This window comes from Clupea harengus, chromosome 6, assembly GCF_900700415.2.
Source record: "Clupea harengus chromosome 6, Ch_v2.0.2, whole genome shotgun sequence".
Classification (NCBI taxonomy): Eukaryota; Metazoa; Chordata; class Actinopteri; order Clupeiformes; family Clupeidae; genus Clupea; species Clupea harengus.
Window position 1 is genome coordinate 8,160,123 of NC_045157.1, and position 19,004 is coordinate 8,179,126.

Below are 19,004 nucleotides of genomic sequence, written 5' to 3' on the forward strand. Positions count from 1 at the left end.
GGGTCTTCAAAAGCTTCTTAAAGGTAGAGAGGGACGCCCCTGCTCTGGTAGCTAGGCAGTTCATTCCACCAACGTGGAACTACAAATGAAATAGTCTGGATTGCCGTGCTTGCACAGACGGCAGTGCCAAACGACGCTCACTAGAGAGCGCAGCGTCCTGGGTGTAACATTTGCCCTTACAAGAGCATTTAGGTAGGTGGGAGCAGAACCATCAAGCACTCTGTAGGCAAGCATAAGTGACTTGAACTTAATGCGAGCAGCTACTGGCAGCCAGTGGAGCTCAATGAGTAGCGGGGTGACGTGTGCCCTTTTCGGTTGGTTGAACACCAGACGCGCCGCCGCGTTCTGGATCATTGTAGTGGTTTCACCACGCAAGCCGGCAGGCCCGTTAGGAGGGCGTTGCAGTATCAAGGCGGGAAGCTCACCAAGGTTTGCACCAGCAGCTGGGTGGCATACTGGGTTAGGTACGGCCTGATTTTGCGGATGTTGAATAGCGCAAAGCGGCACGACCTGGAGACAGAGGCAATGTGGCCGTGAAGGTCAGTTGGTCATCAATAATGACCCCGAGGTTTCTTGCTGTTTTGGATGGACAAGAGAAAGAGTCAGTATTGATCTGATGTTGTGGTGGATGACCTGTTTGGCTGGAAGACCATCAGTTCCGTTTTGGCCAGGTTCAGCTGAAGGTGGTGTTTTTCATCCATGTGGATATATCAGCAAGACAGTCCGAGATCCGCGCCGAGACGTGGTGTCCTCAGGAGGGAAAGACAGAAACAGTTGAGTATCATCGGCATACAATGTAGGAAAAACCATGCGAGCGGATGATAGGGCCCACGAGTGGTGTAAATGGCAAAGAGAAGTGGTCCCATCACCGAGCCTTGGGGCACCCCAGTGGTGAGGTGGTGAGGTACAGACAGCTGACCTTGCCATGACACTTGAACGAGCGCCCAGTGAGGTAGGATTCAAACCAGGAGTGCGCTTGCCAGAAATGCCCATACTTGACAGTATGGACAGAAGGATGCGGTGGTTGACTGTATCAAACGCAGCTGATAAGTCAAGCAGGACGAGAGCTGAGGATTGAGCTGCTGCTCTAGCTGTTTTAAGGCCTCTGTACAGACAACAGGGCTGTTTCGGTGGAGTGACCGCTTTTGAATCCAGACTGGTTGGATCGAGGAGATTGTTCTTGACAGGAACTCTGTGACCTGTTTGGAAGCTGCCCTCTCAATGGTTTTGATAGGAGCGTGAGAAGTGAGACCGGTCGATAGTTTTCCACCTGAGTGGGATCGAGAGACGGCTTCTTGAGCAGCGGTTACCCGAGCCACTTTAAAGAAGAAGGAATGTTCCAGAATTAAATGAAGCATTAATCACCTGTGTTATTGCCGGTAAGACGGCAGGCGATATGGCTTGAAGGATATTGGATGGGATGGGGTCCAGCGGGCATGTAGTTGGACGGCTACCTGTTAGGATTTTGGAGACCTCACTCTCGCTGAGAGGGATGAAAGAAGGAAATGATGAGCCATTGACGGTTGCGCCCTTAGGGGAGACAGTTGGTCGAACTGTTTCCCGATGGCTGCCACTTTCTCTGTGAAAAAGGAAGCAAAGTTATCAGCAGTGAGGTTAGTAGCTGGGGGAGGAGGAGGAGGTAGAGCAGAGTTTTGAAGGTGGAGAATAGTTTCCGAGCGTCAGTTGCACCGTTGATTTGTCATTGAAAAAAGTCTTCTTAGCAGCAGTGATGCTGGATGAGAAGGAGGCCAGCAGTGTCTGGTAGCTTGCAAGATCGTCCAGTGCGGCAGATTTGTGCCACTTTCTCTCAGCCGCTCTGAGATTGGAGCGCTGCGTTCGGAGGGTATCACTCAGCCACGAATGAGACTGGGTAGAACGAGCAGGTCTGGTGGAAAGTGGACACAAAGCTGTCCAAGCATGAGCTCAGAGTGGAGCAGAGTGATTCTGTGGCATCATCGACACCTAGTGAGGAGAAAGTGGATAAAGGTGGAAGAGCAGAAGAAACCAGAGAGGAAAAGTGGGTGGGAGAGAGGTTGCGGAGGTTGCGCCGGAACGAGAACCATCGGAGGGGGGGACAGAGGGTTGCTCAATGAGCCGAACATCGAAGCGAATGAAGAAGTGGTCCGAGTGATGCAGAGGGGTTACCGTTAGGTTGTCCGTGGTGCAGTTCCGAGCAAGGATGAGGTCAAGCTCTTTCCTGCTTTGTGAGTTGGAGGAGTGGGGACCTGTTTGTAGGTCGAACGAGTGAACCAGGGTTCGAAAGTCAGCTGAGTTGGGATTGTCTAGGTGGATGTTCATGTCGCCAAGGATGAGTGTTGGACACTCCTGCTCAGGGATGGATGACAGCAGGGTGTCCAGCTCATGGACGAAATCACCCTGTTGTCCTGGTGGACGGTAGATAACAATCACATAAGTTTTAACAGGAGCAGTTACCATAATTGCATGATATTCAAAGGAGGCATACCTGTTTGAAGGCAGCAGTGGAGTGAATCACCATGCCAATCATTATTCATGTGCAGTAGCTGGCAGGTCCAAGGTGGAATGTATTATACAGGATTTCGCTCATGAGTATTTTATTAGGACAAACAGTGTTCCCCTGTGTCTGAGACACTCAATCCCTTCTGATGTCCTCCCACAGCTAAATGAGCCGTTATGGTCCGGCGATGATTATGTAACTCATGGGGGTCAGGTTACACAGGTGTGCTCACTCAATTAATAAATTCTACAGGTACAGACAACCACATATACACAGACACACACACATGCACGCACACGCATACACATACACACTAAACGCTGTGGTACCCAAAGCTGCTCTTGTGGTCCCACTAGGTTTAAAAGTGAGTGAATTCCCTTACAAGGCCTGTACTGGGCAGGCTCTAGGACCCTGAGGAGGTGCTCTGGGGACAAGGGAGGTCGGGCCATTCACTAATTGCAAACTCAGGTGCAAATTGTTTGATTAGTTTGGCACTGAGCAGCAACTAGGGAGACAAAGGGTTTAAAGAGTCAGTGAGAAGCAGGGCTTAAGAGGGGGGAAAGGTTCCTGTTAGTGATGTTACAAATGAACCCGAGGCTTCGGAGTGTGTGTCGCAAAAGTGAAGCACTTCCAGACGGACCGCGTATTGAGGCTTGTATCGTTTTGCCGAAATGACGTCACCGGTGGCGTCCGAAGCCTCATTTGAATCAAGTGCTTCACGAAGTGGTTCGTTCGTTCACTTTTGGCGGGACGCTTCGACTTTATAAGATGTCCCAATTCCCATCTCGTATTCGTGGTTGTTGTCAGTGGTTGGAGACATAGCGATAATTAGAGACATAGCGATAGTTAGAGATTTAGCAGTAGTTGGAGATTTAGCAGTAGTTGGAGATTTAGCAGTAGTTGGAGATTTAGCTGTAGTTGGAGATTGCAGATTGTTTGTAGTAGTATAGATTATTTGAGATAGAGTTATGGAGCCAGTTAGGAAGAGAAATTCGTCACCCGTGTGGGAACACTTTGATTTGATTTCTCCTAATAAGGTCTGTTTGTAGCTTGTATGACTAGCCTATTATTGTGTTGTTTCATGTTGTCACGGACCTTTAGTTTAATGAGTATCTTTTTTGTTCGTAGGTGAAATGTATGATCTGTGACAAGACCCTCAGTTACAATAACAACACCTCCTCCATGTTGAGGCATTACCGTGCCTTCCATGAGAGCAACCTTGCTTCTGCTGACGCTGGACCTAGCCAAGGTAGGGCATGTGGCCATGGTTGAGTTGATTGTTAAACACAGCCAGCCAGCCATTCACCCTCGTCGAGGATGAGGGGTTCAGAAGGTTTGTAAACAAGCTGGACCCCACATATGTTCTGCCCACAAGACGGGTATGTGCGTGCACAGAATATTTGTCCACTCACATGTGCACAATATATTATTTCACAGCCTTCAACATGTAATCTTATTTCTTCAGGCCTTTAAAGCCATGGTGGAGCAGACATTCCTAAAGGAAGCCAAGGCCAGAGTGGAGGAAGCTGCTGCTGTGAGCCTCGTGGCAGATATGTTGACATCCATTCACATGGATGCATATCTTGCGGTCACCTGTCATTTCATCAATGACACTCACACACTGAGCACAGTGCTTTTAGCTGTGCATAAATTCCCCCAAGCCCATTATGGAGGAATGGGGAATCGCCTCAAAAGTAACATGTGTGGTGACCGATGCAGCAGCAAATATGATTGCCTGTACAAGGGAACTGAAGGTTAAGCATGCAATCTGCATAGCACAGGCCATTAACCTGATGGTAAAAAAAGCTCTTGACCAGACTCTTGGACTCCCAGCTCTCAGGATGAAGGCCAGGAAGCTTGTGGGTCTGTTCCGATCCAGCACTACTGTTAAGGTACGTTACACTATATTTGCTGTTATCATTCACACAATCATTATGTATTGACATGTTTGTTTTGTATTTCCGGTACACGTGTTATTATGTCGTTGTCACCATGTCATTATGGTCTCCCTCAGAAATTCTTATATTGTTATTTTCTGTGTAAAGGAAAGACTCGTACAAATGCAGACCCACATGGAAAGGCCTCCACTCAAACTTCTCCAAGAAGTGGACACCCGCTGGAATAGCACCTACCAGATGCTTCGTAGGATTTATGACCTGAGGGAGCCAGTAGGTGCAGCTGTGGCATCATTGCTTACTGATATACCCCCTCTGACACCAGGGGAGTATATAGTTGTTGGAGAGTGCTTGAGTATCTTATCACCCTTCAACGATGCCACAGTGGAGCTGAGCGAGGAGAAGCGGGTGTCCGCTTCAAAGGTCCGCTTCCACTGCTGAAGATGTTGAACCATGCATTGGCTGAGGAAATGCCTAACAAAACTACTTTGATGGCCCAGCAGCTGGCAGACAGTTTGTCTAGCCATTTAAGAGACGAACTGCATCAACTGCAATCGATGAGCATAATGACACTGCCAACGCTGCTGGACCCACGCTTTAAGACACTAGGCTTCCTCAGCCAGTCAAAAGCAAATGAAGCAGTGAAGAGCCTCACCAGTGAGTGTGCCTTCATCATCACTAAACACACACCACCACCACAGCCAGCAACAACAGCCAGTCAAGCTGAGGGACCTTCAACCTCCTCAGGTATGTTCTTCATGCTTTATACTGGGGTTGATACTGATTTATTACATAAAATAACAAATTGTCTTAATTTTTCTTAGGTAAACTGTGGCGTCATTTAGACGTAAGTGTGAGTCAGAACAGAAGAACACACAACGCCACAGCAGATGCCATGGTGGAGGTCCAGCGCTTACTTGACTGAGCAAAACATCCTCAGAACGGAAGATCCTTTGGAGTCCAAAGGTGGTGGAACAGATATTGTTTTTTAATTAAGAACCTATAGCGTGACACAAAGCACTTTAACCCCCTTTTCACTGACCAGTTTTCAAAAAGCACTCACTGCCCTCGATCCAGTTGCACAAAGCACTTTCGGCCCCTTTTCACTGCCCTGCACCTTCACTGACCAGTTGTCAAAAAGCACTCTCACTACCCTTGGTTTTACAGAAGTACTGACAGTATTCCAAAAGCACTTTAACTACCCTCTGTTCCAGCATACAGAAGAGAGTAAAGATAATTAGCAGGCGTTTTTATCCAAAGCATCGGATTAAAAACTCACTTTGAGGCGACGTCGCTAATCGTTGTGCCACCATACAACCCTTATCTTTTTCTGTTATGTTTGACTACCTGAGTTTGTAAAGTTAAAGTTAATAAATGGACCTGTTTTGCTGAAAAACACCCTTGTCATGTTTTGGAACGCTGGGCGTACACATAGACGTACACATAGACAGATGTGTTTACACATTGAATATACTGCACAGGTACAGACGCACACATATGCAGTTATCCAGACACGCCAACAAACACACACACACACACACATACACACACAGGTGTATTCACTGGAATAATGCATTGACTTTTTTATTATGTTACAACTAAGTGCAGAACGTACTGACACAAATCATGTTACTGTGGAGGTGAATCACAGAGGGTTCTTGTTCACAGCTGACCGGTCACTCCTTCCAGTGTAGGACATTACACCAAACCGCAAGGGAACCCACAAACAAAAACATGTGGCTACAGCCGCCCCTTAACCCATGCGGATGGGTTTGTCGAGGTGCGTAGTCCTATTTCAGGGTCAGGTTACAGCAGGCGTATATGTAGACCCATAGGAGGTATATGCTATAGGAGACGGGTGATTGATTGGACACACAGTTTTGACTTGCTAATATAATAGAGTGAAGTGCACAGGAAGAAGGAGAGGTGGTAAGAAAGAGGAGGAGTGATAGATGGGAGATGGATGAGTGGAGGGGAGGAGAGAGAGGAATGTTGGAGAGAAAGAGAGAATGATAGATGATGGGGGGCTGAGTGGAAGCCACCGATGAGAGAAAAGGACATTCTCATGATGCTAATCTCAGAGCTTCTATTTATGAGGATAACCGTCAATCAAGTCAAGCAGGCGTCACACGCACACACACACCCAGACACACACACACACAATACATATGCAGACACATAGTGTGTTAGTTGTGCTGTTCATTAAAATACTCAAACCAAATGTGTGTGTGTTCTGTTCATGATGACGGGTGACATAAACCGCCTCCACACACACACACACACACACACACACACACACACACACAGGCTCGCGGCTGTCTTGGCTAAGGGAGAACTCATGAACACATACGTCAGTGAGCTGCCAACACAAAAACACCACGGCAAACAGAACCATCTGGTAGAGCCGGGGGAGGCGGAGCTTAATAGGAGAGGTGGAGGATGGAGGGGGGGGGGGGGGCATGAATGGAGTGATGGAGAAGGATAGTGTTAGACAGACAGATGGATTGATATAAGAGGAAAGACAGGATGGTAACTGAAGATGAGGAGGTAGAGGAAAAGAGAAGAACAGTGAGGCAGAGGGAGAGGGAGAGACAGAGAAGGAGAGAATGAGAGAGAGATTGAGGAGAAGAGAGACAGAAAAACAGAACATATTGACAAATAGATGGAGGAAGAAAGAGAAAAAAAACTACAGAATAAGATGAGAGTCCATATGAGGGAGGAGAGACGGGAACATGCAGCAGGGATGAATGTGTATCTGTAACACAGATTACACACAGGTTCACACTATAACACACACACACACACACACACACACACACACACACACACACACACGCACGCACGCACACACAAACACACACATATACGCACACACACACACACACAAACAAACACACGCAAACACACACACACACACACACACACAAACTCATGGAGGATGAAAATGAGAATGCCAGGTGCCAACTGATTTGGTCCTGAGTTTGTGTGTGTGTGTGTGATAGTGTGTGTGTGAGTGTGTCATTCACTGAGCTATTGGAAATGCCACTTCCCTCGCTTCCTCTCACTGATCACAGCCCTGTCACTGGCAGAGAGAAAGAGAGGGAAGAGAGAGAGAGAAAGAGAGGGAAAAGAGGGGAAGAGAGAGAGAGGGTGAGGGAATGAGAAGGAGAGAGAAAGAGAGTGGGGGGAGAAAGAGAGGGAGAGAGGGGGGAAGAGAGGGAGGAGGAGAGAGAGGGGAAGAGAAAGAGGGGGAGAAGGAAAGAGAGAATGAGAGGGAAAGAGAAAGAGAGAGAGAGAGAAAGAAAGAGAAAGAGAGAGAGAGAAAGAGAAGGAGAGAGAGAGAGATGGGGATGAGGGGATGGAACAGAAAATTAATGAAAGTATAAATAGCTTCCATCAGGAAATTAATTCTGATTTGAAATCACTCTCATCTTGTACCTTGTGTGTATCTTCTTGCTCTTTGCTCTTTCTATTACACACGCACGTGGGTGCACACACACACACACACGCACACACACACACACACACACTGGTAGCTGGTAAGAGTCTTAAGGAATTAAAAAGAGCAGCTTAATGAGGTCTTTATAAATAAGATTTAAGTTCTAGTTTTTATCCTTCACCATCTGCTCACACACTCACACACAGTCACATATATTAGTGAACACATGAGGTCATAAAACACATCAGAACACAAAAGTGGTTTAGAAATGGTCATTTATTGAAACATTTACAGTTTTGTTGAAAGAGTCAGAGTTTCATGATGATCACAGCAGACACACTGTCACATACACAAGCATGTTCTCTCTCTCACACACCAACATACTGTATGTTCAGACTGAGAAAGTCAGTAGTAATATTAACAAAGTCTCTCTCACACACACACACATACCAACTCAACCAGTGGAAAATGAAACAAAACCAAACAGTGCAACCAAAAAAGTGCAACTCCTCAAAACCAAAACACGGTTTTGTCAATTGTCACAATGACTCCTTTCACAGGGATTTCCTTTCATATCTTGTTGTGTGTGTGTGTGTGTGTGTGTTAGAAATAAGAAATTGTCACTCCATCACAGTGTGTGTGTAAATGTGTGTATACGCAGAGCAGTGAGACCTGTACAGACGGTATTTACAAATTCTTTGCTGGGTGGTGTTTTGTTTCTGCTGCGATTATCTTCTTCTCTCTCCATCTTTCCCCATCTCTAACATTTCTCTATCATGCCGCTGTATGACATGATCACTCAGGTCCTCAGTCTATGCTGTGTTTATGTAAGTGCCCTTTCATGTCTGCCTGTGTGTGCACTTTGCATGTGTTTCTGAACACTGCTGGCAGGTGTGTGCCCGAATGGCGCGTGTGTGTGTGTGTGTGTGTGTGTGTGTGTGTGTGTGTGTGTGTGTGTGAGAGCACGTACACACATCTGTTTGAGCGCAAGCATGTGAGCCTACCTTATGCTGCATTCTATCTAGGCTCACAACCACACGATCTGTCTATGTATGTATGTGTGTGTGTGTGTGTGTGTGTACAAGCGTGAGTATGTGTATGTATGTGTGTGTATTACTGAGTGTTAGTAAATGCACATGCATCTGTTAACAACACAGTGGCCTTCACAGGCCCAGAGGCCAAAGGAAGGCAGAAGGCAAAGCACCCAAGGAGAGGGGCAAAGAGACTGATGCGACTGGTGGAGAGAGTGCTTCAGCCGAAGAGGAGGTGCAGGGCGAGCGCCAAAGCGCAGGAGAAGGAGGAGAGGAGGAGGGAGTGTACAGAGAGAACAGGGGAGAGAGTGGACGAAGAGGATGAGGAAGAGGAGGGCAGGGTTGGGTCGTCATAGCAGTCCGTGTCGAAACAGCGGATGGAGGCGGCATCTTCACTGCCGTAGTTGGCCCAGTATTCTTCTGGCTCCAGCTTGGGCAGAGCCACCTCCTCTGGAGAGAGGGCGTACTGGGAAGACGAGGAGGACGAAGATGAAGATGAGGGCTGGAGGGGTTTGATGGCGCTCTTCTCCGTGCTCTTCTGGAGCATTCCCTTGCTGGACGCACCGGACTTTGCACTCTTGGCGGGCTTGTGCTTGGAGAACCACCAGCGGGTCTTGGTGCTGAAGGTGGTGGTGGTGGTTCCAGCCAGTGATCCGGGGTCGGGCAGCGGGCACAGGGCGAAGTCCATCTCACGCAGGAAGCGCAGGTCATCGCCGCGGCGCTGGGCGGGGCCGGCACAGATGAGCTCGGAGCTGGAGATGCGGGCCTGGCGGAACCAGTCCCAGAGCCCGCGGGCCTCGCAGCCACAGGCCCAGGGGTTGGCGTTGAGGCGCAGGAACTCCAGCGAGCCCGCGTCCTTCAGCGCCTGGCCCGGCAGCTCCGTCAGGGAGTTGTTGAACAGGTAGAGCATGGTGAGACGGCCCAGGTCGCGGAAGGAGCGCCTGTGCACCTGCCGGATCTTGTTGTCGTGGACGAGCAGCCGGTCCAGGTTGACGAGGCCGCGGAACACGTTCTCGCCCAGCGTGCGGATGCGGTTGCCGTGGAGGAAGAGGTGCGTGAGGTTGACCAGGTCGGAGAAGAGCCCGTCGGCCAGGTGTGTCAGCAGGTTCTCCTGCAGGTAGAGGAACTGCAGGCTGTAGAGCTTGAGGAAGAGGTCGGCGGGGAGCCCGGTGAGGCGGCACCGGTGCATGTGCAGGCTCTGCAGGCGCTCCAGGCCACGGAAGGCCTCGCCGTCCAGCCGCTGCAGCCACGGGTTATCCCCCATGTCCAGCTCCTCCAGCACACGCAGGGAGCTGAACGCACCCGCCTCTATCAATGATATGTTGTTGGAGTACAGCCACAGCACCTACAGGAGCAGGGGAAGATGGAAAGAGAGAGAGAAAGGGAAAGGGAAAGGAGGACAAGAAAAAAGAAGGAAGGAGACAGAGAAAGAGAGAGAGAGAGAGAGAGAGAGAGAGAGAGAAAGGATGGATGGAGGATAAATGATTAAAGCAAAGGTTCACACACAACCTCAGACACACAACCACAGACACACACACACACACACACACACACACAAACACATTGCACACATCCATCCACCCACCCACACACATACAAACAAACACAGATCCACCCACTCCCCCCACACGCACACAGATATACACACACACAGAAGCACACATCCATCCCCCCACCCCCCTCCAACACACACACACAGACACACATACCTGCGTTTCAAAGCCAAAAGAGTCAGCACGGAGCTCTGTGATGTGGTTGTTCTGCAGAAAGACGCGCTGCGAGTCGTACGGTACACCGATGGGGACCGATGTGAAGTTCTGTGATTGACAGCTCACCGTCATAGGTGACGGGTAACACACACACAACTTTGGACATGCTTCCCCTGGTACAAACCGACACATAATCAGCCACAGCACCAGCCACAGCGTCAGAGCACCTGAGGGAGAGAAAGGGAGAGAGACAGAGAGAGAGGGAGAGAGAGAGGGGGGGAGATAGTGGTTTATTGTCTATTGTTTATTGTCATAAATTATAGAACTAACTATAACATTTGAAAAAATGTAATTGATAAATAAAAGAACAAAGCCCATTGTTTGTGTCTGTAAACGGAGGGAGACAGGGCTGATACAGTAGCTAGAGTGAAGCACACATGAGAGAGAGTGTTTGGGGATGGGAACGTGTTTGGAGCTGTTCTTCTGCGTGGTGCTGAAGTCTCCGAAGGGACGCGGATATGACGCACTAAGAGAGAGAGATTTTCGCAGACTACTGAGATCCAGCCGAGAAATTGGGCACCTCTCCTCCAAATGTTGAGAGTTAAGCTTTTTCTTAGTCAGCGACCTACTTGGCACACCCGGCTTGCGCTCATGCCCGTATTCTACCCTTAAACAAGGGCACGCTCAACATTTGACAGCAGACTTAGCGTGTGCCAATCAGAGCTCTTTCAGTATTTACGCACTGAGCTAAGAGCGCGTGAAACCCCAGTGCCGAAAAGGTCGTCTTAACGTCAGTGGCTTGTTAACAGAGACGGATTCATTTCGGCAGATTATAAAATATTAATGAGAGTTCTCGTGGGCTCCAGTAACGTGGGACAATTGCAGGACGTTCCAAGAGACAAGGCGCATAAATAAGTAAAGGCACGCGCATTCATCCAGTCCACGCAAGATTTTCCGACAACCCCTGACCCGGTCAACCACTGCACGAGGAGGAAATATGGAGCGTCCTTTGACGCGCTATGTTCTCTGGAGATTCAGTGTCTGATTAACGATTCTGCAGTCTTGCTTGCACATGCTTTATCCCCGTGCAATGACCCCTTCAATCACTCACGCGCTGCCAGCATCTGCTAATTGCTCGCGCTCAATTTCCCAAGAACAATACGGAAGAGGACAAATGATTTTATACATTTCAACTACGTAAATCTTTTACTGGCCAAAACAAACTAATCATGTAAAAAGTCTCGCATGTCCTTTCCTGCAGAGACAGGAGGAAACTGCGTTCCGGAGCTTGAATGGCTCATTAATCATTAAAACTCATTTAAACTCTTTCACCGCCAGCCCAGGGTCAGCTACTGATTACATTTATTATTCAGAACCAGTTGCCAGCGAACTTTTGCTGCACAATTACAGTCTCACATTAAAACTTAAAAGTACACTTTAACAACTTTAGTTCAAGAAATACATACATGCGCTTATATGCGTGATGCTGTAAACCCACATGAATATACTAAACTCAGAGAAAAATAAACTTACTCTTAAAGTTGAGCGTCTTGGGTCCACGAATTTTCGAGCGAGAGTCCATTTCGAACCAAAACCGAAAGCGAGTTAGCCTGAGCGCGAGGACGTGCCTGCTGTCTGCTATCTCTGCTGACGGTTAGATCTGGAGCACACGGTCTCGAGACGGAGCGACTGGATGATTGCTTGAGATCCCGGGGATGATTTATACACCCATCACAGTGGTGGGCAGAGATGGATTCTCTCCTACGTCATCATTGCGAAGGCGTCCAGAGGGAAGGGACAGAGTTGTTTCGAGAAGGAAACAACAGCGTGCCTACGTTTGATGTCCTGCGCCAGTGCGTTTGTGGTCCGTACCCGCCCACATTTCCAAACACACACACACAAACACACGCGCACACACGCACACACACACGGACCCGTCAAACATTTGTTCTTCATCGAGTCCAGACTTGAAGTCTGTAGTTGCCCACGCGAGGTATTATTTTTTCATCTCGGTGGCTCATCAAAGTGATACATTGATAGTAGGCAATATTATTCACAGACCAGATACGCTGAAAGCTTGCCAGAAAACCAAGGGAGACAACATATTTGCCAAAAACGTCAGCTCTTATGCCCATACAGGGACTGTCCTTGAAACCGACCACAAGAAAGGTCTCCCATATTTGACAAAAAGAAACCAGCTGATCGAATCGTCTTCCTCCATTATGTTGCAGGAACTGTCCATTTGTGGTCACTCGCTGAAATACTCCATTATGCTCGTATGAATTATTAAACCTACAAATAACAAACCCACATCTTTGTCTGAATGGCGGAAAATTGTGAGTGAGATCATGTATGTGATGGAACAACTAACACATAGATTAAGAGTACAGGCAGAACAATGTGAAGAGAAATGGGTGAAATGGACTGTATTTAAATGTCAATGACAGGTTGATGTTTGAAACCTGTATATGTCTCAGGATCACTTTGTGGAATCAATGCAATCCAGCATGTTCATGGTTGTTAAGTTTTTTGTTTTTGTATTATTTTCTGTCTGTGTGTTTGTTTACTTTTCTGTTCCTCTGTATCTGTGAAAAAAGTGTCCAAAAAAACCCCCACATCTTTGTCAAGTGTTTATAAAATAATCTATACAATATTTATTATACATTTTATACAATACATATAAACAATTGATACAATAATCTCTGTGAACTCTATGCTCGGTGTGTTTCTGTGAGTGAGGTCAGTACCTTCAGTTTCACCATAGTAAACAAATGTATGGTGTCAGTGTTGTGCCTATATGGACCAGTTGACAAGTGGACACAGTTGACATATTACCAGCTGATGAAAGTATATAATAATTTATGGGCAAGAGGCAAGTTGAAGTGTTTTACATAACAATTTACTGTGCTTGAGTGTGTGTGTGTGTGTGTGTGTGTGTGTGTGTGTGTGTGTGTGTGTGTGTGTGTGTGAGGTGTATTGATTCAGTGTTGTTGATGTGACACTGGTCACACTGTACAAGTCTTCTGTCATGTGATGCACACAATCTGCCCATGTACTGTACTTGCCCACATAAACTAATTTACATAAACACAATCAAATATATGCAAACATATTACTTCACTGCATGACAGAGAGAAGAAGAAACAACACCCAGGGGTACTGTCATCAATTCACTCCAGGAGGTCGTGGGGGTACACACACACACACACACACACACACACACACACACACACAGACGGCTGGATCAGACGATGGACCAGCACATCCCTCCAGCACGTTTGGGGCCTATCCTGACATCATTCCTCAAGAGAGCCAACAGGCACCCTGTGTGTTGGTGTTGTGTTATGTGTGTGTGTGGTGGCTGTGTGTGTGTGTGTGTGTGTGTATATGTGTGTGTGTGTTTTGTGTGGTGTGTGTGTCTGAGGTTCAGGCTCCAGCACGGGTCTGATGCCCTCCTCGTGGTTTCATCGTTTTGTGAGGTGACCCTTAAACGTGTTGAATCGCATGTATTTACACACACACACACACACACACACACACTCACTCACTCACTCACTCAGCACACTACACCCACACACTACCCCACACACACACACACACACACACACACACACACAACACTCAGAAAGTTACACGCTACATGACTTCTGAAACACATGTGTACTCATAAATGTTAGTGACACACACACAGACAAACATACACACTCACACGCACAAACAGACAAGCATACACACTCAAGCTAGTCAAACTCGGCAACCTTCACAGACCTGCTGTCTGCATACTGTAGCTACCATATGTTGTGTGAATGACAACCACACAAAGAGGGTGACTCAGGACACACACACACACACACACACACACACACACACACACACACACACACAGACACACACACCTCCGCTGTGAGTGAAGGGGTCATGACACACACCATGGAAATATTCCCCCTGTCCTTTTTTCTCTGTTGGGTTCACGCCATCGTTCACTCTTTCTCTGATCTCACCCGCTCATGTAAAGTTGGAACAGAGTCAGAGTCAGAGTTTAGTTTAGTTTAGTTTAGAAAGGCAAGGACAGTTCGAATGCAAACACCCACCAATGCAAGTAGATCTGACTTCAGCGGGCTGTGGGCAGATTCCCACTAGTATTACACATATAAGAAAGATCCCTTTAATTCGTGATATGCCGAATATAAATTAAGAAAATATAAACTAATTGGGGAGACAGACCATCACCTAATACGTCAATCGAAATACATGTGTCCTGAGACATGGAATGCCTGTTAAGATGCGAAGAGCAACGTGAATTGCAGAAGATGAAGATGAACATTGTGTGGAAACAGCCATCTTGGGTCATAAATGTGAGAGAATGAAGATTTGAGTGGGTTTTGGACAGGAACCAGTTCTTTACTCAGGACATGAAAACAGCAGCAGTAAATGGTGCCTTCAAGATGCCAACATTTGTTAGGCCTATTGAAAGTTTGGGCACAAGTCCTAATTTTCAACACATTCCTTTTCCACTCGTCTTCAGGGTTCCCATTCATTTGGTTAGGCTTTGCCGTTCAAATTTTTTTGGCGGATATGTGTTTTTATTTGTTCTTTTATCAACCTGGCTGTTCACTCTACTCTGCAACATCTGGAGTCAAGTAACACCTATGTGCGCATGCTGTTCATTGACTTTAGATCAGCCTTCAACATGATAGATCCACTCATTCTCTTCTCCAGGCTGCAAGCCATGAATATCAACATAGCTCTGTGTCACTGGATACTGGACTTTCTGAGAAATAGAATTCAATCAGTCCAGGTCAACAACGCTACACCATGCCCTCTGACCCTCAACACTGGTGCGCAACAACCACACACACACACACACACACACACACAGACACACACAGACACACACAGACACACACACACACACACACACACACACACACACACACACACACACACACACACAGACACACACAAACCAGGATGGCGTCCTCCACGTGGCTGGTTGTGTGTTGTGACCTCTGACCGTCTGGTGCGCCGGAAGGCTGTGTGCTATCTCCTCTTCTGTTCTCCATTTACACGAATGACCTGAGATCTCACCACCACTCTGTCAAGATGCTCAAGTATGCAGATGACACCACCACCATCGGCCGAATCAGAGATGAGGATGAGTCTCAGTACAACGAGGAGGTGAACAAGGCTGTAGACTGGTGTAGCAAGAACAAGCTCCATCTTAACACCTCAAAAATCAGGAAATAGTTGAAGGGCCTAACACCAACGCCTTAGTTAATATATTTGACCAGCCCATAACCCTTACAGACTCCTTTACATTTCTGGGCTCTTACATCAGCCAAAATATGAAATGGGATGTTAACACCACCCACCTTATCAAAAAAGCCCAACAAAGACTGAAAAGGTTTCATGTGAACAAACATCTTTTGGTGCTCTTCTATAAAGCCATCTTAGAAAGTATCATCACCGCATCAATCTCTGTCTGGTATGGAAGTTCTGACAGTCGCACAAAGAAGAAACTAGAGAGAGGTCACCAAAGCCTCCAACATTGGTGGTGACCTTCCATCAGTCCTCTCTTTGTATGCTGAGCGCAGCTTAAATCGTGCAAAGAAGATAATCAGAGACTCCTCCCATCCAAGCCAAGACTTTTTTAAACTTCTGCCTTCTGGAAGATGCTACAGATCTATGCGAGCTGGAACGACGTGCCAAAATAACAGCTTCTTCCCCTCCGCTATCAGACTGAACTCCCAAAGCTGACCTGGACTTTTTCTATTTATTTTTTTTCAACCCCCATCTCCCCCTCTTTACTGGACTGAGCTACATATGACAAAAGAATACCACCAACATTGTTGTGTGGCAATAAAGTTGTATCTTATCTTTTATCTTATCTTATTTGTTTGCACCACCTCTCATCTGCCACTCAAAAAGTAATCGAATACAATATGTTACTTTACTTTGATACCTTCAGTACTTTGTTACAGGCTAACTAGTAATCTGTAACCTATAACATTTGAAAAGTAACCTTCCCAAGTAAATGACTGAAAGAGTTACTGTAATCCTTGCAGAGTGCCGTTTGAAACACAGGGAAATATGAACCTTGTATTTTATCACAATCATCAACTCACATTACTGCACATCCTGACATGTCAAGAACCCTGACGCCAAGTACATAAGGAAATATGGGACTGAATAAGTAAGCATTCATTTCATTGTAGGATCAAAGGAATGTCAAACTAGTTGTCATGACTACAACGTTGCGTGTAACCATAACTCCTACAGTTACAGAGTTTGAAATGGCATGTCTGCACAGTGTGCCCTCTCTCTCTCTCTCTCTCTCTCTCCCTCTCTCTCTCTCTGTCTCTCTCTATCCCTCGCTATCTGTCTCTTCCCATCTCTTTTCTATCTGTTTCTGTATCATATCACACAACCACATCCGTACACACGCACACACACAAGCACGCACACACAGACACACACACACACACCCACACACACACACATGCACAGACAGTCCCACATTCACACAGATGCACGCACACTCACAGAGACACACACACACACACTCATGCACAGACAGTCCCACATAGACACAGATGCACTGACACTCACAGACACACACACACACACACACACACACACACACACACACCACACACAACACACACACACACACACACACACACACACACACACACACACACACACACACACACTGATTTCCTGTAAACCACTCTGAGTCAGTTGCTGGATTTTCGGTCCTCTCTCTCTCTCCCTCTCTCCCCACCTACTTTCTCTGCCTATTTTTACTCTTCTGGTTGTCGACTTTTTATTTATAAATGGTGACAGTCACAGTGATGACGCACATGAACAAAGAGAGGGAGAAAGAGTGAGAGAGAGAGCGAGAGAGAGGGAGAGAGAGAGAGGGAACCTCCAGTCTTGTTGACAGTGCTTTACATGAGAATCAAGACCTCATACAGAATTTCTCAGAAAGAATTGTCACACAGCACAACAACAGGGTTATATTTATAACCATACATGCATTATTCAACCACATCAAAGGGAGTGGAACTAGCCTAAGACACTCAACAACATCAATCACAAGGATCTGGGCTACAAGAAGTGGCTGTTCTCTAGGTCAAGAGGCCACGAGTCCTCTGGCAAGAAAGGAAGTCCCAGATGGTTTCTCTCTCTTTCTCTTTCCCTCTCTCTCTCTCTCTCTCTCTCTCTCACACACACACACACACACACACAAACACACACACACACACACACACACAGACAAACACATAATACTACTAAAAAGGAGAACAGTGATACCTGTGGTGGCATGGTATTATGACAGAAATTCAAATCAAAACCATGCCCTCTCTCTCTCTCTCTCTCTCTCTCTTGTCCTTTGTACTAATATGGGCATTGCTCTCATTTGTTTGTATGGATGATTACTCAATAGTGATTGAGGAAAGGACACCAATAATAAGCTTGTGAGGTTTGTATGTAAATGACATGCACCGCTAACAATGTTGAAGTGCAGTGCTAACCATTCTTGGGTAAATCCATAATAATCATCTCACAGATATGAATTACAAGATGATTAAAATAAAATAAATTAAGAGAGAGAGAGAAAGAGAAAGAGAGAGAGAGAGAGAGAGAGAGAGAAGAGAGAGAGAGACTGGCACCTTTATCAATCCCAAATGATCTAAAATAACGTATTGATAACTGAATTGCTACAAAGGAATGTCAGTATTTTTTAGATCGGTTACGTTGTTTGAAATTGACAAACTGGTCTACAACGATCCTGCTGCATACTCCAGGCCAGTTGGCGGTGGTAAAGCCCATAGAGCAGGTGAAGAAGATGCAATAGTCAACCTGAAGAAGAAGGCGGCAACAAACACAGAAATCAACCGTGAACAACACTTAAGGAATTGTTTTCAATGCAACAAGCCACAATCATGCAAAGACTCTGTGAGTTGACGAGATGCGTTTTAGATGTGTATTTAACGTTCACTTGCCGGTTGTGTGGGAGATATTTGCTAACAATACTACCTTTTAGCTAACTGCTGCAGCTAGCATTTCTTGCCACTAGGAGTCCACTCCTTACTTCAGTGTGCGTCCTCTGCTTGTTAGTTGCTGGTTAGCGTACTCTACTCACTTACAGCGGTTTTGAAAAAGCTAGCTAATGAAAATGCGATATTACATTTTAAAGTGACTATTGGTCTTTGGATATATCAGTCAAAGGGAAGAAGATTTAAAACTGTCAATCAACAGTTATTATATCCATGTGTAGGTGAAATTTACAACTACATTCATCTACATTCAAAGATGGAATACATTTTTGCCTTATATAGTGATTTCTGTGCCTTTAATTCATAAGCTTTGACAGAATGGACTGTTACTCTAAGCTGTAATGTAGCCTAAGGCACATCTTTTGGACCTCAAGGCATGTCGGCCACACAT

At 46.5% G+C, this 19,004-nt stretch overlaps 1 protein-coding gene across 1 annotated transcript; it reads right to left on the minus strand.

Annotated features, from left to right (window-relative positions):
• Nucleotides 1-8,068: 8,068 nt before the first annotated feature.
• On the minus strand, nt 8,069-12,393 carry rtn4rl2b (reticulon 4 receptor-like 2b). Its single transcript, XM_012824380.3, has 3 exons — nt 12,084-12,393; nt 10,551-10,777; nt 8,069-10,186 (listed from the first exon to the last, which is right to left on the minus strand). The coding sequence occupies exons 1-3, from the start codon at nt 12,130-12,132 to the stop codon at nt 9,062-9,064; spliced, it is 1,401 nt and encodes a 466-aa protein (XP_012679834.2). The 5' UTR covers nt 12,133-12,393; the 3' UTR covers nt 8,069-9,061.
• Nucleotides 12,394-19,004: the final 6,611 nt, after the last annotated feature.